Source organism: Sprattus sprattus, assembly GCF_963457725.1.
Source record: "Sprattus sprattus genome assembly, chromosome: 2".
Taxonomy (NCBI): domain Eukaryota; kingdom Metazoa; phylum Chordata; class Actinopteri; order Clupeiformes; family Clupeidae; genus Sprattus; species Sprattus sprattus.
Window position 1 is genome coordinate 13,047,788 of NC_137921.1, and position 21,994 is coordinate 13,069,781.

At 40.7% G+C, this 21,994-nt stretch overlaps 1 protein-coding gene across 1 annotated transcript; it reads left to right on the forward strand.

Annotated features, from left to right (window-relative positions):
• Positions 1-9,393: 9,393 nt before the first annotated feature.
• Positions 9,394-17,195, forward strand: alx3 (ALX homeobox 3; the record flags this gene model as incomplete). Its single annotated transcript, XM_080860539.1, has 4 exons — positions 9,394-9,730; positions 14,787-15,067; positions 15,561-15,686; positions 16,845-17,195. 4 exons carry the CDS (start codon positions 9,394-9,396, stop codon positions 17,193-17,195), a joined length of 1,095 nt encoding a protein of 364 aa, XP_080716665.1.
• Between the last annotated feature and the right edge of the window lie 4,799 nt (positions 17,196-21,994).

Genomic DNA, 21,994 nt, shown 5'->3' on the forward strand with positions numbered 1-21,994 from the left:
GGCGAAAGAAGTTAATGTCTTGAGGGCAAAAGAGAGAAAAATAAAGCCATAATAAAGAGATTGGAGACAGAGTCAGAGAAACAGGGAAAGCTCCTGATAAAGGCGATGAGCTCTGAGAGAGGCTGCAGAGCTACAGCATCTGGGTGGCGAGACTGGAAGGTCATTGAATGTGCCCAGCGCCTCAGGCCACGGGGTGAGGATGAACCTCAGGGGCAGGATGGGTGACCCCGTGTAGTCCTGATCCGCTTGGCTTATACAGCTGCCACAAATCCAACTGGAACAACGGTCTAGAATCCACTAGCACTGGCACACACATATGGGCCATTTCTAACCTCTGCCAAAGGCCACTGGGCACCGCAAAAATAAAACCACCTGAATATTTGCTCCTCTCTGCTTCAAATTGTCTGTTCAGCCAAGAGTGGGAATGATGTTGAAATATCACCGCGTTGCCAAGACTGGGAGACATTTCAAAAGGTCTTCTTTCTTCAGTTCTACCTTATGGTTTTTAAATAGTTGACACACACACTCAAGAGTGAAAATCAAAATGGCCACTGTGGTAGGGGACCTCAGCTTCATCTCACTGATCACATCTCCATTGGTGTGTGCAGAGAAAGCCAGGTCCCTGCTGTAGACTGAAGACTGGGGATTACTGTACTCTGTAGCCCTGTATTCAGTTTCACTACTGCAAGGAAGGTAACATGAGAGGACACTGTCTCAACTCTTGATAAATCCCAGCAGGGCCTCTATTTAATAATGCACTTACTTCATCACATTTCCCTTTCATTATTTTAATCTCGTCATTGTGAAAATTACACAAGAGAAGGATGTTATGAGCAATTCAGCAATCATGTATCTGTTATTATTCCCTCGTTTCAAATCCAAAGCTAATTTGTAAAATATGTAACTTTTCGTTCCGTGAAATGGTACTTATTATGATGTGGCCTACTGGCTAAGAGCTCAGACTTTATATTTAAACGCACAAATGCACCTCTAATGTCTCCCTGTCTCAGCTTGGAGAGGTACGATCATAACTTCGTAGGGCAGGCTGTCGTGGTGAGCCGTTCGAGTTGTTGTAGGCTATTTCACTTGAACCCATGAGTAAATAACTTGCTCCATCGGCGCTTTCCTTCACTCAATGCTACGTGCAACGCTATTATTTCACGGTCCATATTCCTCGTGTGGTGACAGGTAGGCTAATATTTCACATTTGAATTTGGCTAAACATGCTAAATGACCTACGACAAAAACACAAAAGCTCAATGTTTGGAACCTTCAATAAATCGTATAAGGTTAAATCACAATTGTCTCCACTGTCGACTTAATGTTTCCAAATGTATGCTTTTCAACCTGTGCATCTCATGGGTCGTAAGAACTACGTTAATGTAAAGTACAGGTTTTCTTCCGCTTTGTTTGGCTAGCAGTTTATACACTTGAAAACAAACATGCAAAACTGGCAGCGGTATGGGGTATTTAGGTCAAAATAACATAAACTTGAATTTGTAGGCTAATTTGCTAGTAATTATTTTCCATTCCAATCAAAGAATACCTAAATAAAATCTGAAGAAATTAAGAATAATTGTATCGAATTATTTGTACAGTAAAATTATTGCGGGTCATTGGGTTGGACATAACCCACAAATGTTGGCATACAGTGGTGGGAAAGTAGGGTTAAACACGAAATGATTTTTTGAAAATAGACAAAAACAGCTATAAATATCTCCCTTCTAGTTGTATTCTGTTAGCAGCACAATGCCCTATCGTGTTATATCTTTTCTCAAAATTATTGGTGTCCTTCTCAGTAGTGGCAGAATATTGGCATGCATACTGTGAAGCGCTTTGAAGCTACTTGACCGCTCATTCGTCGTTCGATGACAGGCTAAATGAACCTCTTTCTGCTCCGCTCAAACATGACTCATGACATAGTTAAACGAGTCGCCTGAAAATAATGGTCTATTCTGTATTGGGATATACACTCTGGGGAACGAATGACACTGGAGCCATGGAAGGGATTAATGCTTTCCTTATTTTACCAGGCTTTTCACGGTGTTATTTTTATCGACTAATTCTCTTCATGAAATCAGATGACCCCCAAATTCATGCTTTCTTGTCGTGCTCTGATATGATAACAAAAGCGTTATCTTAAAAATGGACAAAACATTTCAGTCATCATGAAAGCAACACATGCAATAATACATTTTTACCGAATGAATAAAATCCCCCAAATTGAGGGATTTACGACTGCCCCAAAGTGGGGAATCTCCGCACCATTCCATGGAAAATAATATATTATTACAAAATTCCACCATTTTGACAAGATTTGTAAAGTGTCTCTTGCTCTGTTTCGTGAATTACTTGGGGATGTTTGTACAGTAGCCTTATTTAATGACAGTTTGTTTTCTTACTTGACATCATTCTCTCATCTCCAACAAAGAGTACTTCTCCCGCAACACTTCATATATCACTGGTGTATGAGCTGCTCAACAAGAGTAGAAACAGTGTAGTTTGCACTCAGCTTTTTCTGCAGGCAGTGTCCTTGGTGCATTGATCAGGCTCTTGGATCACAGGAGAAGTGAAGACAAAGTTTTAGTCGGCCTGCTTGAGGTTAGCTGTGTGTGCAGAGAGGTTCCCGTCCTCAGGCCCTGGCTAATGAAAATCCCATGGCCACGCATCCGTGTTCAAGAGCTGCTTCATGGTCATTGTGCGACCACCTCTAATTGAATCAGGCACGCAGGTCACAGGAACGCTTTGCCTCTGGTTCCCCATACACTATAAACACATTTAGGGATTATTTATTTTTAGGACTGGTGCGCATCCAGACCATCTAGGTCAACTGATATCCAGATGGGTCCACTGAGGTGCCTGTTTACGGAATTCTGGGGATTGTGAGTCGGAGGCGAGAGTCCATTGGGCTGTCTTTGATTAAGGACAGTCAGGCCTAAAGAGAGCCCTGCATGATGAACCCTGTTTTGATCAGTTCTCCCTCAAACACCCCACTTTCACTATAATGTTTCCATTATAGTTTGGATGTGCAAATACAACTACAATGCATTGGTGTATTCACATGGTTAAAAGCAATAAACATATGAAGTAGCCTAAGTTACATCATGGCAGGGATGGGGTGATGAGAAGACCGTATTATGTCTACAGATGACCGTGTGCCATCTTTACAAAGAGCAAAAGAGGGACTGCTTCTTATCCTGGGTTATACACAGGGAAAAAGAACCAGTCTCCTTTTTAGCATGTGATTAACACTTCTTCAAGCTGATAATCATGGCTTCGTAAAATTGAGAGTGAATGTATGAAGTGTTAAGCCAGCAGGAGCTGATTGTTCCACATCAAGAGAGCATCTACTTGATTGTGTTTCATGAGCCCGACTGAAGGGGTTATCGGGAGGACAGTCACCCTGCTTCTCTTTTAAGCCGGCACCCCCTACCAATGCGTGAGGGCTTTCCGAAACAAACCCCTGTTTCCCAGACTGCCCCAGTGTCGTCTGATGACCCAGAGGTCAGCAGCTGTCAGTCACCCCCTCAGCTGGCCGTCAGACAGCCGGACACAGAGCTAGCTTCTGTCTCCCGCCGAAAGCAACAGCCTATCCCGTTCATCTGGGATCATCTCTCCGCATTCATGGCTCATAATTCAATTACCTCCTCACCCTCCTCTCCTCCTCTCATTCTAATGCAAACCTCAGGTTAGGTTGGCGATGCTCTTTCACTTAGCGGGTGCCTGAGAGAGTGGGGCCACGTATTTTGCCGGAGCGATGCGACAAAGAACACCCTCTCATGGATGGGGAGCATGTGAGGCCGCCCTGAAAAAAAAAGTAACCACACAGAGATTTCCCTGTTTTGGACCCCCCTGGTCAACACTGGGGGTCTCCTGTGGACAAGCACCTCATGTACACTCCACTCCCCATCCGGGGCAGGGATCACCCAAGTGGTCTTTAAATGGGGTCAGGACTTTCTTTTGTGTTTTGTCAATCACAGATGAGTGTCTGTCTATAAGGCCAGGGACTCATAGAGACAATCAATAGCCCATGGATTCAGATGCATAATTCAGTCACAGGGTGCTATTGCAGTGCTGTCACCTGCATAAACTGAAGCCTCACAGTGGTATTGTTTGAATGTATATGTGCCAGCTGAGTGCTGGATGGATGCAGAATCAGGGCTTGCCACCCCTCAGTGCTTTCAGTGTCAGCCCCTGTGGGCATGGTGTGAGACGGGACGGACCGGAGAGGAAGGACGTGAGGGAGTTAGCGTCCAGCGCCGGGGGCCGCAGCGTGGGAGTGGAGGGGCTCAGAGGGGTCAATCTCCTCCAGGGCCGTCTGTGCCCAGAGCCAGGAGGCGCTAGGCAGGCTGCGACTCGCCACAGACTGAACTGATTTCCTGTATGGGGTCATGCCAGGGACAGGTTCAGAAGCCCTAGGTTCAGGAAGCGCAGAGTGGCCACAGAGCCCCCCCCCCCACCCCACCCCCCCCCCCCCCCCCCCAACCCCCGAACCCACCACACCACCCTTCGTCTGATGGCTTACTGGAAATCCATAGATTGAGCTGTGGTTTATATCAGGGTGAATAATGAATCCCCTTAAATCCTGAGTCAGATTAAATATACCTGGGTGAAACATTGCCATGCACTGGTGCTGCTTCACGAGCTGAGTGGCTTCAGTGGTGAACTTGTCTTTTCCATAAATCTCTTCCTGGAGAGGGCAACTCTGATATTTTATGCTTTGTTTTTTTTCTGTGGGTTGATGCTCATTTTGGAGAAGCCATGCATCAAAACAGGTGTGCACTGACTCATTGGTCGTGTCAGCTTGGTAGTACTTCAAGGGGTCTCGTACAAGCCAACTCTATGTGCACAGCTCATTAAAAAATGGCTGTACCTTGGGCGGCCTAACTGTTTGGGTGCTGACATTTCCCTCCTACCCATATTCTGGAAGGAATTTACTTTGCTGGGTTTTTTATTTCAAGGGAGTGCCTTTGCTCAAGGCAAGGGTAGAAATTCTCTTCACGGAACTTCAGCTAGTTAACCTTGTCTAGCAACCAGGTCACAACTGGCGCTATCCGCGAGTGGAGGTTATTGTCTAATATGATCTGTTTAGGTTTTTTGTGAATGTTTATGTTTTATTGCGCAATTCAATTCTGACACTTTTGACCAGAAAGGAGAACCATGCTGATCCATATCTTCGGGAAGATGAGACCTTTATGACACACCAAATGAATAGCATTTGCAAAATGTGAGTCAATTTTAGTGAAGGTGTGTTGAGCAGATCCTTTATCTGCTGTCTATCCCCAGTCAACGAATACAAAGTTAATCAACTGTGAATGAATCACTGACTGTCACCCCCTTCCGTCAACAGACACATGCCGAGACATGTTTATTTACTCATGTTGTGCTCACATAGTGCATAAAAGCAACAGTTGAACTTGGGAGCAGAAAATTAAGTTTGTAGGTAAGTTTGTTTCAGGTTGATGCAGAGGGCCTTAAATCACTGAATCAAACTGTCACATACCTGACACAGACAGTGAGAGTAGAACACTCTCAGAGGCTCCCAAGTTCTCTGTGGTCCCAGTCCCAGAACACACTAATTGAAGTCATGTTGCTCATTAATTGAGTTATGTCTCAGGAAGCATGCACCACAATCCTTCAGCAGCCTGACTATTTCGACTTTCTTCAGCGGTCATGTCTTTTTAATTAGAGAGCCACGCTGAATAGGTACCGCTGTCTCATTAGAGGCTCTACTCCTGATGGCATTGCTCTGGGCCACTCTAATGAATGTCAGGATTTATTCTGTCCGATGCAAGAAGCTAGTTTGGACCTCCACTAATGGAGCGCGGCCTCTGTGTTGAAACATATGGGGATGTAGCTGTATCACTGGCCAAGCACTTTGGGGCCCTCAAAATTTACTAACAAGCATAAAACTAAACGATATATATATATATATATATATATATATATATATATATATATATATATATTGTTTTACTTTATGTGGTTGGGTTGTTTTTTACTATTTCACAGATGCTTAGTGGTTTAAATGTGCCTCGTGAACAATAAGCAGTAAAAAAGAGTTTTGCTCAGTTGCTCACTTTATCCTGTTCACAGAATGTCTGTTTATTTGAATTATGCGAATGCAAATGTATATTTATTAAATGCTGCAACATATAGGTTCCAAGTCATGTTTTTCAGGCGTAGTAAATAAAGTCAAACCGCCCTATAATCTTTGTCCTTTAAAACGATGAGGTAAATCAATCATTTTCACTCAAACTTGAGGCAAGTATTACTTGGAGAGGGGATCGGGTTTCAGTTACATAAAGTGGTGCAGGAGTTGGCGCTTAACTTTAAGAGCATTTAGAAGCCTCAATTATAGTCTTCAACTTGAGTGACACGTTGCTTAACGACTGACTTTTGAGTTTACCCTTCATAATGCCTGTCATGTAATTTACAAGTTGAAGTTGAGAGGACTCCTTTCCTCCATATTCGTGAGAGGCCACGCTTTAGGACCACAGCCCTGAATAACATGGTGCTTATGTCCTCCCCCTACAGCAAATGGACCTTGTGTTTACACACTTGTCCGTCAGTTTGGCTCCATGTGGCCTCACAGGTAACCAAGAAGACTATGAGACATCCTCAAAACCAACGTTAGCATGTATCAAGTCTGTAAAGTGCTTTATGTTTAGAGATGGCTCCTAGAGATTGGAGTTGCCATGTAAATATCAACAATGTGCATTTCCCTTTAATGTCAAAACTCTCATGCTGAGGTTTTTTTTTGCTCTCGTTTTTAACCATGGAGGGTGAGTACCGTGTGTTTTTATGGGTTGTAAGTCAGCATTTCAGGCTAAAGAAAAAGGCCTGTTTACTGTGTGTCAATGTGTCAGCAATGGCTTTTACAACCTGCAGTGCTAGTGTTATGCATGCATTTGACTAATGTACTACCATTTGAAGGCTAAATGTTTGGATGTATATTCACATGGAGTGTATAAATAGGGTTGATAACTGTCACAGTTGATAACTCAGTGATTGCCCAGTTTGCAACCTGGAAATGTAATGTTAGTTCTGTTGTTGTATAACCTGTGGGACAGGACACTCCTATACTACTGGTGTGCATGTGATTATGTCCCGTGATTTAAATTGAAGACAGGGTCAGGGTGGTCTGACCAAACTGTGCTTTTGCATCTAGATGATGGAGGAGGTATCATGTTGAATATACATAACATATTTTAAATGAAATCCAGTGTATTAAATTCATACGAATCGTCCATGCGATGATAACATACGTTTTTTTTTTTTTTTTTTTTTTACAAACTTTTGTTATGGTGACATGCATTTCTCTCAAACTATGTAGCAGGCTATTTCGCAATCGATGCCGAATATTTTCTTAGAAAATTAGCGCATTTTTTGTATCTGTCACCGAATTGTAGCCATACAGAAGCAGGAAAGCCACTGAATAAGATACAGATTAATAGCCAGCAATTCCCCAAAATAAAGAATTGGTCTGAGCTTTCTTTATTGGTTTCGTTATTATGTAAGTCCAAGGTAGTGCTTTATATGAAAATGACACACAGCTTTGTTTTTGTCTCCCAAATTAAAGTCAAAGTTTGACATTCAAACGTTTGTTTTCAAACAAAACGTTGAAATTGCGGATGGCTGCGTGGAATCTGTCATGGCATAAAAGTTCAATGATTTCCTCACATTTACTCGTGAAATAAAATGCGAGCATATAATAATATTATTATTATGAACACTTATTATTATTATAAACTTACAGACCAATTTTTAGACTTAGACTACCTTTTACGTAGGCTAATAAAATCAAAGGACACCAAATCACGACATGTCATGATCGATACTTTCAGAATACATTTTGTATTTCATATATTTTACATTTAAAAAAAGACTTAAACTTTACAAAACCGTTTGTATTATAGTCGCCGTTATCATGTTGCCTAGAGGCCTGGTTTGCCATGGTTTACCGCAAATTCCATTTTGTTCCACACAAAAATTATAGCAGTACACGATTTAAAGGGGGAGAAAAAGTGATTAATATATTATATTACAGCCTTTTATTAATGAAGAATGGTCGGAGGATAAATGTGGTGCGCTTTATTTTATCTCAAATTAGGTCTACAAATTAGATCTACGTATTAGACTGTGACTAGCACTACTTGTGATATATTGATGACTCGAAATTAACCTCAAGAGTGCACTCTTTTTAAAAAAAAAAGTATGTCCACAATAATAAGCTCAGCGTGTTTGGATGGACGCGCACTCATCATCACCAGCCTTCATATCTGTAAAGAGAAAACACAGAGGACGCTTGTTGTTTTTGTATTTCTGTGCAGAACGATAGCCAAATCATTTGCGGATTTATAATGAAATGTAGAGTACACTGATAAAGGAAGAGCCTAAGATTATTTAAGGATGTTGGTGGTCCACTCAATTACTCTTAGCGCCACCAGCAGGCTAATGTATGATTATAGTTTGCTTAGCCCATTTTTCTACTTCGACCTGCTAAACTGGGTGACGTTGGGTCATAATATTTTCCCTCTGATTTGTTTGATTAGCCCATGCTTGTTTTCCAGCCGGAGAGACTTATTCAATTTTCTGTTTGTAACACCTACATTTGACAAATATCAAGAAATGGCTGTGATGGGCAGCATTTGAATATATGTAAATACAGTTCTTGGAGACAAACACAAATGACAGTTTGCAATCAGGGTTGTCAAGTCACTGCTCTGGCCACTGTTGAATGGGGTGACAATATTGCTTGGTCCCCTTACGGGCAGCTATCAGGACCGGCCACTACAAATTAAAAGCAAGTAGAACACAATATTTCAGAAACATGTTTTTTTGTGATTTAGGGGGCCAAGACTTATAAGCATAATGCAGGACAAGCGATGAACATTCACTTCGTCCATTTTTTTCAGGCTCATTTGAATATTTATTCAACCATCAGCCATCGTATTCAAACTAAATAAAACTTTAATCTGCATCCTCAGAAACCCATTCAATCCATCAATTCTGTTGTGCACGATCAGGTTTTCAAAATGTATTCCGTAAGATATTCAACTGGTCACATGAATGATATTGGGACATAGTTAACACTTCAAAAAAGCTGTATCTGCCACCCCGCCTCTAGTGCCATTTTGTTTTAGTTTCTAAACCAAAGAAGGAATTAAATGGTTAATTGGAATGACAGGAACCACACGTGATTGAATTCTTGGCGGATTAAATCAGACTGCTGTCTTGGTCCCCCCTGTTTCACGGGTCTTTGTTTCTGATCTTCTAAATCCCACCCACTTGAAATGGAGAAGGAAAAATTCACCCTCTCTCTCCATTCACACACAAACGTTTTCACTGTTAATAGTGCCCTAGTCCTCGGAAGGCTTGCTGGACAGGGCGATGGAGACGGAAGGTTGTTTGTCCTTTTCCTCTCCGCCGAACAGGACGACGCCAGAAAATTCACCGGGTTTGGAGCATAGTTCCGGCTCTTTCTTTCCCTGCGATGAGCTCCAAAAAGTCCCGCACCTTCCTCACTCGCATCGACTGAGTTTGCGGGGCAACTTTTACGATTCACCGAATGTCGGACGTTTTCCAGACGGCTCCACGGACTTTACGCACGGCGTCCCAGCCTCGAACGCATCGCCGGGAAAACACAGCAAATATCTGGAAAATATTAATCAGGATCAAAAACTATCTTTAAGTGGAAAAACCTCATTTTATGAAAATAGTCCAGAAGGTAAGATGTAAATTGATGTAGACCTTTTACAGCGACTGCCATTAATAACAGTGATTTACAGTGTTGAAGTTATGGCCTATTAGATGTGGCCTCATAGTAGTACTAGTGGTTAAAATAATAATAATAATAATCATAATAACAATAAGTATTATTATTGTGTTGACTATATTAATGCAAATTTTAAGAATACATTTATGCCAACCGTTTTTGTATGAATAATGACAGATGAGAGCTATCTGATTTCTTATAAGATGGAGTTTGATTGGTTGACCTTAGAGAAGGGCAAAACAGGGGCAATGCATTGCAAGCCAACACCAATATAGCAGTATTTTGTCCATTCTGTCAGGCATAAATATTCAACTTTGTGTTTTCAACTATTTGTACGATTGTATAATCAGCCAAATAAATTGGATGCACAATATCTTTGCATTCATTTTACCTCCTTAGAAGGAAGAACGATGCTCTTTGTGCACAGTGTGTTGCTTCAGTTATCTTTATACGGGTGTTAATGAATCATGCTCTACACTCTGATCACAGGTACCCTGGCCTACGTTTTCGTATAATTTTCAATTTATATTCTATTTATAATATTCAATGTATTAAGCAAGGGAGCTACAACTGTGGGCTGTCTTTAAAACAGATATACAGGTCCATGCAGTACTTTAATCACACCAGAACCCGACCAAATCCAGGAGATTCAATGGTGCTGTAGATAGATTTTTGTGGAGCTCAAAAGTCATATTCATAGAGGAATGATACACTTTCTAGATGCTATAGGAAAATCAAATATTCTGAATATAACAAAAGCACATTTTTGATGTAGCACATACCCTATTAGACCTTATTAAATTACACAGATGGCAACACAACTCTTGCATCTGAGTATAAACAAAGGACGTCATTTGAGAGACTGTGGTAACAATAATAATAATAAAAAACATAGTAGACAGCAGGAAAAAAAATCAAAGGCTCCTATAAAATGTATTATATTTTGTGGCTAAGTAAATAACCAAGGTACCAACAACTCCAAAGGGAGTAACTCTTTCATGTTACTTAAGTCTAGATAATTTAGCAATAAAATGGACTTAAACTGATTATGAATGGGTTTTAAACATTATGAAGTTGGATGGCCTCAGGGGGCTGGAGCAACAGATGAATGCTTTAGCCTCTACGTTTATTTATTGCTATATATAAACCTATATTAAACCTAATAGACATTTATTGATAAGAACTTTGTGATATCAGTATCCTTCATAATATACAATGGAGCGTTTCATGTGACTGCCAAAGATGGCCGTCCTTCATCTCTGTAGTTCATCGGCACTGAAAAATCCCTGTGTTCAAGAAGAACTTATGACACAGCCTTACTACAAACAAGAACTTCCTGTGGTCTTGAATTACAGACTAAGAAAGAGTCTCGAAGAAGAATTTCGGTTGACCAGAAAAGCACCCGAGTCATTTTCGTTCAAGCTTCTGCTGAAACCACTTTCTAAACTATATCCAAATGAATGCATTTTATCATAAAGAATATAACAGAACATTTTCTCAGAGAAGAACAGTGCAAATGTATTTTCAAAATTGCTTGGGGGGGATTCAGCAAACCTCAACTGTCTTATTGAATGGTAGATCCAAATGGTTTCATGCTATAACAGAAGTATTTCTATGTCTTCACTGAGTTCAACAGATATTCGGTGCAGACAACAGTCTCCAAATCCTTGAGCAACATGAGATGAGAGCAGACATTTTGTTGTGAGGTTCTAAGAACAGTTTCTTTCCATGGCATCACAATGCTCCATGGAAACATATGAACCCAGTTTTTCCCTCTGTATGCAAGGCAGGAGAGCAGAATTTAACACTTTGATATCTTGTAAACATGGAGGCTCACCACAGCTTCTTGCACCTTCAAAGACAGACTCCTTTTCCTGTTTTGTCTGTTGGTGGTTGGTGAGAGAGGACCTTTGAAATTAAAAGGAAACTGGGGCTTAAGCTTTCTGGGTGGGAGTCCAGGTTTGGGACATATAACCTATTTAATGGAATTTGAAATCCTTGAGATGTAGTACCCAAATTAGGAATGAGGAAACGTATGAACTGTACTAATCGTGCTTAGTGCTATTATAAAAAGATAATAGGCCATTGGTTTTACTGCAGTGTAGAATGCATGTTAATGGACATTTTTAACTGGTAAAAAAAAATTGGTTATTTATGGTAAGAATGGATCATTCTTGAAACAATTCTTTCCCAACATTGCCTGAAAACTGATATACACGTACTGCATTAAAGTTGAAAAGTGGCCTAATGTCTTGCTACACAGGGTTTCTATTGAGTACACCACTTACTGTGCATTCAAGGCCACATCAAGTAAGAGATAATGCACTCAGCTTTTAAGCCGTTTTACAGTTTACATTTCATCCAAATTGAATTTGGTATTTTTAGTCAGAGAAAAATCTCAAAAGGCTTTCGGGCTGAACTGTAGCAAAAGGTCACTACTAATTGTGAATGTCTTGCTGTGTTGAATACGTCCCTCTGTGTGATTGAAGATTCGATTAGAAACTCTGCTTAGTGTTTCTGCGGGGTTGATGCTTCAACTCTAAAGGTTTTTTTTATGTCCTGGGGTTATAAATGTGATTAACATCAGCATCAACATCTAAATCTTAATTTAAGAATAATGTAATCAATTCTATCACGCAGGCTATGCGAAATTGCTAACTGAATCATAAATGTGGAGATTACTGTGTAGTGGTATCTTAAATCCAGTCTATGTTATATGTTTTAGTGAATTAAGGATCTTCATTAACTCGTTTTTGGTTCAGTGGTATGGTGAGATTTGAAAGATATTTTAAAATATAATATCAGAAAGGAAACCCCCTTAGTTCTCACAATAAAATGCCTTTCAGGTCCACCAGTTAGTCTATTATCCCGTCCTGTCTCGCATCTCGAGTCGGAGGAATCGCTCTACCTGCGCTCTTAAAGCCTTCTTGAGGGCAAATGCGTACATTGTCATTTCATCATCAGTCAGTGGGCATGAACGGAGGTGTGTTTTTTTTATTTTATTGGTTCAACGCGTCATAATAAAGGTACACTTTCGTTTAACTTTTTTGTAATTTAATTCCTTGAAATTTAGAGTTGGATACACGGATGGATGCATCCCCATATGTTAGCCTATATAAGTTCATGGACAACCGCCCTCTGCTGAATGTTTAACTTGTAGGCCTTTTGGAACACTTTTAATGGTCCGCGATTTAATGCGTTCATTTTGTCCTGAACAATATCCAAAAATGTGTTTATCCCTCTTTTCACACTCCTTATAGCAGTCAGGGACTTAGGGTCAGAGGTTACTACAGAGGTCAGATAAGGGAAGATTTCTTTAGTGTAGGCCTCGAATGGCTTCGACCGTTCATCGGGGAAAAAAAGATATGCTAACTTCATAATTTGCGTTTGAAAAATTAAATTATTTGTTTGTTCTACTGAAGTCAGAAAACCCAGTCAACATTACGACTTTTGAGTTAAAATTACAGCATCTCAATATAACTAATTTAACAACGAATAGACACAGACAAGGGAGGAATTAATTTGACGTTTCGTCTTTTGACAGGAATTTCTTTCCCACTCAGCTCGCCCACTCAACTTTTAGGCCATAGGCCCAGGGCTGCCTGACAGTTGGCTCTTTAGTCTACATGTTTGATAATTGTTCCAGACGTGCGAGCACAAGAACTGCATGTCACCTCCAACAATTACTCCTCGGTTAAGTCTGAGAATGGGCATGCCATAATCACTCATCTCAACACACTTTTAAAGATAACGCGTTTACTTTTCCGCGAGCGAGTGCCTAGGGCGAGAACATGGCTCTCTGAATTGGCTGACCGTTTGAAGCGCTTTCGGTGGCTCAGTTAAATCAGTGCATCTATTCTCACTTCCACGTCTCGCTGTCCAGAGACAACATGGGAAAGTTCATTTTTGTTGAACCCCCGCTTCCTCTCCCAGATCTCCTTTATATCTCCTGAGTAAATTGAACACTGGCTGGTCATATCCTTTGTAATCAGTTTATTGCATCGATATCAACCGTTTTCCCTCACAGTTCTTTTATGGTTTACTGACAAGAATTCATTCTTACAGGAAATATTTGATGACGTGCTGAGTTAAGTGCTTAGTTTAGTACATATCCTATGTAGAATTTACGGTGTTTTTATGTTTGTTGTGAACGTATGGATAATTCACTCATGGTACACATGGTAAATATGCTAATTTCACCAAACTAGCATATCAACTGCAGATACATTTAATTGCAATTGTTCCTTTTATCAGAAAGCAATAACAGCTAATGAATCTTGCCATTCTACTTTCAACTGAAAGATGAGGAGCCTTCATATGTTTTGTTCACCCAGCTCTTTTCCTTAACATACTTTAAGCAATGACGTTTTAAAGTATTTTATTTTAATTAGCAGAAGTATAGAATTGTTCTTCACAGTGCTTAGACTGAGTTTACCTCTTAGTCATTCACAATATTTGGAAGACCAATGACATCTATAGATATTGGAGGATTATTGAAACAAATACATTCACGCCAAACATCATGACAGTTTGGTGTCAACAATGTAAAGAAATGACAAGCGACATTTCCCCAGCATTTGAATTGACTTCAAGGAAGAGCAATCAGTATTGACAACTGATTTTTGTAAACCAATTATCCGGAAAATACAAATATTTAGTCGCTGAAATTCACATTTCATTAACATTATGTTCACTTACATAGTTATAAGGACATGAATAAAATTAAGGAAACTAACCTTATATGGCAAACATAAGTAACTGATAATCTCAGACACTATCCCTCCAACATCTACATTTAGTTGCCGAGCAGACACCATTCTCCAAAGCAACTTGCATGAGAGGTGCAATGCAGGTGAACAGCTAGTGAAGAAAACATAGAAAAGCAAAGTGTCAACATAAATATGTTTCAAATTTGTAGGACTTGTTCTGTAGGAATGTTATATAAAGAAGGAGTGTGTACCATTGTCTACCAGTGATGCCTCTGACTCTCTTGTCATGATTTCCTCAGGAGATAAATCACTGGCTAAGCCACTGGGTTACCCTGCACTGGACTCCGACTGTTGTGGCAAACTCAAGGAGCAGCCCACCTGCCTCCCGGGGGACTCCCTCGTCTCCATCGCCGACTCCATCGACCTGTCGGGGAAAAACAAGAAGCGGCGCAATCGCACCACCTTCAGCACCTTCCAGCTGGAGGAGCTGGAGAAGGTGTTCCAGAAGACCCACTACCCAGACGTGTACGCGCGAGAGCAGCTCGCCCTGCGCACTGAACTCACAGAGGCACGAGTGCAGGTGAGGCTTCTCACTGACCACTACATCCAAAGTTTAGGGTCTGGGGAGTCATTTCATGGGTTATGTGATGATAAATTATGTAATGTATCCTGTACTGCATATGGAAGTGGCCATTACATTAACAGTCCACCAACAGTACATCAACAGTTTTTTTGTGCAATGATGAATTTGGCTGTACTTGAATTTTTGGGGGAACTTATGGAGATAGCCAGTGGTGTAGTCCAGGTTATACGCAGGTATACGGAGTATACCCACTTATTTTTCTGTCAGTATTGCGTATACCCACCTCTCAAAACAGGGCGTTTATCCTGTGCTGTATGGGCTGCTTTAAAATATTAAAGAGTATACCCACTTCTCCAGGGACCACTACACCACTGGAGATAGCACAGTATTTTCAGTGCCTCATCTGATCCATGGCTAGCCAGCCTGCTCTGACGGCTCCGTACGGATCCGCTTTATAGTCTTCCGCTCACACAGTTCTCTTTCTCTGCAGGTTTGGTTCCAGAACCGCCGGGCCAAATGGAGAAAACGGGAGCGCTACGGGAAGATCCAGGAGGTGCGCAACCATTTTGCTGCCACTTATGATATCTCCCTCCTACCTCGCTCCGATACATACCAGGTACACACAGACGTATAGACCCATGGTGTGTCTGGCCGAGACACCTAACCTTTATTAAACACCACTACCACAACATACAGTACATACCAGGTACACACAGACATATAGACCCATGGTGTGTCTGACCGAGAGACCTGACCTTTACTAAATACCACTACCACACCACTGCAAGACTCAATAGACACACACACACACACACACAGACTTATGGACCCATGTTGTGTCTGACCGAGAAACCTGACCTTTATTAATCACCACTACCACAACACTGCAAGACTATTTATAGTTATTACATTACAACAGAAACTGTACGTGTGATATAATTGTCCTAGCTATATTCTATATTAGCTGGATACAAAGATTTTCTTTTGTGACTAAATCTGCTTGTACTGAATATTTAAAAAAGCCATTAGCTAAGTTATACACCACTCCATTATCCTTCCCAAAGCACTGTTACAGTGTCAAATCTGGTGTCAAATTTGACATATACATTATGTCTATTTGATTCTTACATCTATAATTGAATTATATATTGGCCTGTAGGTAATTACACCAATCACTGTACTGTATTTATCATTAACCTCCCAAACCTTAAAGACATTTTCGTAGAGATTGATGATGGCCGTTCACACGTTGTATAAACTTGATTATAAAGATGTTCTCACTAATAGAAAATCTTATCTGCAGCTACACAATCCAAAAGTTTGAATTATTACTGTTTATTTGTATTGTTAGCTTTGGCACTTTGCAGAATCAAAGTATGAATTCAGTTTTCAGACCATTCCTAAGTGTAACATACCGAGTTCCTCTCAGTTGATAATCACAGGGCTTGTTCGAGATCTGAGCCTTTATCATTATAGGCCCAGACAGTCTCTGGCTGGAGTGAGGGTAAGGTGCTATGTGCAAGAGCTTGGGATTGTTTGAGAAAAAAGGTCAAGATCAGATCGGGTTAGGGTTAGGGTTAGGGTTAGTCGAGTTAGTTGATATGAGTAAGTTGATACGATGATGATAATTAGGAGTAGTTGACACAATCTTTTTTTTTACGGCTTCTTTGAAAATCCACTTTGAAAGGTATACTCAATAATTGCATTTCCAATGCTTAAAGTGGACAACTCCATGATGTGTCTTCAACACCAACCCCCCGCTCTCTCTGCGCAGATGCAGGGCAACCTGTGGCCAGGAGGAGCAGGCTCAGGAGCCGCCGGAGGGCCTGGAGCAGGGTGCGTTCTGGGAGTGGACAACATGGCGTCCTCCTGCATGACGCCCTACTCCCATCCCCATGGCAACCTCCCAGGCTTCATGGGCATGTCGGCGTCTCCTAGCCACCCGCACCATCACCACCCTCACCACCCGGGCATCAATGGCCTCTACTCACTGCACGGATTTCCAGGGAGCCTGGGGGCCCACTCCTTCGAGCCGAGTCCCGAGTCTGAATACAAGCCTTCAGGCCTGGTGGCACTGCGCATGAAAGCCAAGGAGCCCGGCAGCCTCCTGTCCTGGCCAACATGACCGCAGGGCTGATCCTCGACTTGATTTCGGACTGAGTCAGCGTGGACACATGCATACCAACATTCCAGCGCACACAGAACACACACGCAAGCGTGTTTCACTTATACACAATTTGTGTTCATCCCTCCTACACATACAACGCACACACACGCACACACACGCACACACACACACACACACACACACACACACACAGACACATACTGTAGTGATTCATGGACCATAGACCTACCTGCCATCATTTTTGCAGACCCTTTTCTATTTTGTACCATTTTTGACATATTGGTCTGTATGGAGCTTCCAGGTGTAATGATCCCCCTCCATTTGATTTGTTACCACTCCCCAGCCACATCTGGTTTTCTAGTCTGAACAGCTTTTTTTCTGAGATCAAGTGAGCCATTGTAAATCTTGCACAAAACATGCCTTATTGTCAAGAAATAATGCTGATTTCTTTGTTATTGAAACTCTTTGCAAACATTGTTAAGACTAAAGTATAAAAAAAACTTTGCTATTTAATTATATAAGTGTTAACTGCATATTGTCAGTGTAGATTGGGCTTGAGTATGACCATTAATAAATGTCTTTGTGTTTCAGTCCTGTCTCATTCAGAGAGAACACTGTTCAGACACACACAAAAATTCAGAGCTGCATAGGAACACTTGATGCTAGTGGTGCTCTTTGCTGCCCCCATTTTGTCATCAAAGTAGTAAATGCAATATGATTGAAATCAGCCCGGCAATTTCCATCGAGTCCGACAGTTGCCAAGACCATTTGATGAGTCACTTTATGGACAGTTTTCTAAAAGTGTATTTGAATTATGACTCGTGTTTGAAATTGTGATTCATCACTTAAAAAAGATTATTATTTAAGTAAATATTTGCTTTTACAGTGTGACAGTTTTTTTAAAAAGTAGTGCACAAAATTCGTTGTTAAAAATCACAACTATGGAATAAAAAAAAAAACGAAATCTTTGAATCTGATCAACTAAACCCCAGAAACGCTACTGCAGAGCTTGAAGACTCAAGCTTTCGGTTTGACCTGACAATAACTTTCCACAAGCACAAGAGCAGTGAGATTTCAGAGGTCCATCACGATCCAAAGCCTACTTCTGAAACTCCTAACACCACCCCTCCCCCCATGGCACCTCATGCATCAATAGAAAGTGGCAGGGCTATTAATGGAAAACTAACTGACTGACCACAGTCTACCACAGAGTACTGACGATGCAGGCTCGGGCCTGGCCGTCTACCTCAATTCTACCCAAAGACAGGCCTCCCCGGTTAACATCTGGCAGCAGGGATAAGCCACAAGCCCAAGTAATGAATGATGATGAGATAACCTTTACTGGAGATATTTTTTTGACTAGATGCTGGGCAGGATACAAAAAACAAGCAATATTACAATCTGAGTTGGGCAAATATTGGACAAATGTGATGAATCTGATTAATCTGAATTTTTTTTGTTGACAAAATTGAATGAGCAAATAGTTCAAATAGTGCACAAAATATATGTTAAAAGAGTTTGCTGACAAAGGCATACGTTTCTTAATGTCTCTTATTACACATATCAATGTGAGCAGGACCCTGTGTGGCTTTAAAAGTGGCAGGAAATCGAATCCGTTCAAAGCATTTTCGTAGCAGCTGAATCCCAGGTCATAGGCACTGAAGGAGCGCCGCTCTAAGAGTCCTGATATGGGCTGTGGTGCGGGGATGGCTCCATCTGGAACTAAAAGGCTGCTTTTATTTCTCAGACAAACAGAGCAGCCAACGCGGTGCTCTGGGCGAGTATTCGTTACCGCTCCTCTCCTTTGTATGTTCAGCATGACAGCAACGCTGGAACACATTAGCTGCCAGTCTCGAGACCGTACCGTGTTTTTGTGTGAGCCAACATGTGGTTCCAATAGTCGAGAGAGCTCGCCCGTCAGAAACACTTTCCACACCCACAGCTTCGAATTCCAGCCAGGCCCTTGGAGACAGAGGGACTCGCTCCAGCTATACAGGCACACTGATTATATACCAGATTAAGTGGATGAGATAAAATGGTAAAATAGTATGAAGTGGATGTGTGTGTGTGTGTGTGTGTGTGTGTGTGTGTGAGAGAGAGAGTGTGTGTGAGTGAGTGTGTGTGTGTGTGTGTGTGTGTGGGGGGGGTGACTGGTGGAAACCACAGGAGGTAAACAGGAAGAGGTACAGGTTCGTTGTTCAGACTTCCCAAGCTTGTATCGCAGAGATCTGGGCATCGATTTAAAAATGCAATGCAATCATGCAAATGGACACCGACTGGTCTCTAAGACACACAATCGATCAAAAGTCATTTTCAGAACTACTTCGAGCTGGCTTAGAGAACAAATGTCACATTTTCTGTATTTTGCCCTGTTTTGTAAAAAAAAATATCACTAGAGAGTAATGGACTAACCTTATCTCACCTCATTACTAGTCTTCTTATTCCTTCTGTCTGCTGCCATCTCCTCAGCAGGACAATGTTTTAGTGTTACGCCAGGGCTACTTCAGAATGTAAGGGCTGAATATGCCAAGAAAACAGAAATACTTCAAAAACAGAAATAATTCAGTAAGTACGTAAATGCCAGCATTTACTATAAAACACTATCTCTTTTAAATGTCTTGAAGCAAAAGAAATGTACAAGCTATGGTAATAGTCTTCAACAATACACAGACAATACAATATAAAACATATATGAACCATTATGTTAACGTCCCATTATAGGATTATTTTAGGCTTATGTGGCCTAATGTGAAATTTGATTTGTGTGATTACACATGAAATACACTTACATAAAATTCAAATGTACTATTTGCTTAAGACTATAACATGATCTCCATGAAATGTGGCCATCTTCTGTAAAATGTCTGGAAACACAGATGGAGTTTCTTGAGGCGAAAATAGAATGCACAGGATAATGATTATGCATGGTGATGAGAACCACATGTGGACCCAAGCCAAGTTTAACATCAAATTCACCTGGCACTTGGCACTTAGTCACACCTCTGATCATCATAAGCCTTACCTGGACCTCATCTCTGATGAACCTGCCACTCAGACACATTTGTCTTGATGATCTGATAGGGACTGTAGAGATACGTCACTTGGTGTGAAAGGGGATGAGCTACACTGATTCTGGTTTTAGTTCCATAGGTGTATGTCCTCATGTCTTTGGCCTATTAAAACTATGTCTCTAATTGGGATCAGTGGACAAAGCCTTGTGAGGTTTTTAAGGTGTCGGCCTCATTATGCCAGAAAAGAATATGAAGCTAGTGACATCTAGTGGTGGATATAAGTTATACCTGCTATTACCTGAAACTGTGGATAAGCATTTCCTTTATTATGCACAGTAATGTTCATGTTAAAACCTTAACCTTCTCCACCACAATTATGTGGATCTGAGTTGTACGCATAGCATATAAATATAATTGAGGGCAAGAACCAGAAGATTAAAGTTTTGTGGACCATTGAAAGATGCTTATTAGTGTAACGGAAAGAAACTGGTCCATATTCATTGACACGTGCGCAAAGTGGATGACACAGACTATGTTCACAGGCAATGATTTTTGTCATTATTAATAAATTCATTTCAGCTGCAGATGCCGAATTAACTATTTACACCTTGAACTCAGCAATCCATACAAAAGAAATATTTAAATAAACATACCGGTACATTTAATCCAGAATAAACAGAATGTTCGAACATATTGAACTATTTTGGCCTTTCCGTAAGTGTCACTCATTATAGAGAGGTACATTTTCTTTTCTGCTTTCTTGTTGACAATTCTCATGAAGAGCTTGTCCTTAGTTCTCCCTTCATGGCATAACAGACAATATATTCTCCAAAATACAGTAAAGACTTTGAAATAACTGTGAAGTAAAAAATATATATTATAACAAAAAAATAGTTTGGAAGTTTTTGGCCCTCTTTATTCAATTGGCAATTCATTGTGGAATTTGGTCATGCAGTTTCAAAATGCATTTTGCAATTGGCAATGCAACCCTCAATACTGTTGAAATTATTTTAATATGGGCAATTTGGATAATCAGTCTTCTCTGTTAAAGTAACACTGTGCAACAATTCAACACTATTTGAAGTATGGTTTTATAGGCAACTAGTTTTGGTATCATCTTCCAATTAATTTTGATAGCATATGGTCATGTGATGGAAAGATAAACACCGGTGTCTTTCCCAGCAGCCATCCAGAATATGCCCAATGTAGTTCTGTGTACCGGGCTGGAATACCCTGCAAAATGGAAAGAATGCTTTCACATATGACATTGCCAGCTATATTGTCAAAGGACACCAGTTAGTGTGTTGTCAAGCTTCTATCAGTGTCAGTTGGGCTGTTGGTGGTGTTTTCAAGGTTTTTCGCATGCCTTTTAGGTAGTTAGCTTACTTGTTTTTGAGCAGAATTCCTTATTGCTGCTTTAAAGGAGCAACACTTGGAACTGTTTACCCACTGAGCTGAAAACACAACACAACCTTACTGTTTTTAATAGAGGTGTTAAATCATGGCTAAAAGAGAAACAATATTGCGCTCACTCTAAATATCCTTGTATAGACACTCCTGTATTATATTTGTGCCTGTATTTTCATTTTAGTTTTTCTTCTTATTAATTACAATTTTAGAAAGCATTGTGTGTTCTGTGCTTGTGCATTATATGTTGTATGTTGTAGTTCCAATGCTGCTATTCTGTCCATGTCCAAACAATAAAGTACGAAAAATATTAGAATGAAAACGTAATAAATTGTATTTCATATTTAGGCCTCTTTATTCAAATGGCAATGCACAATG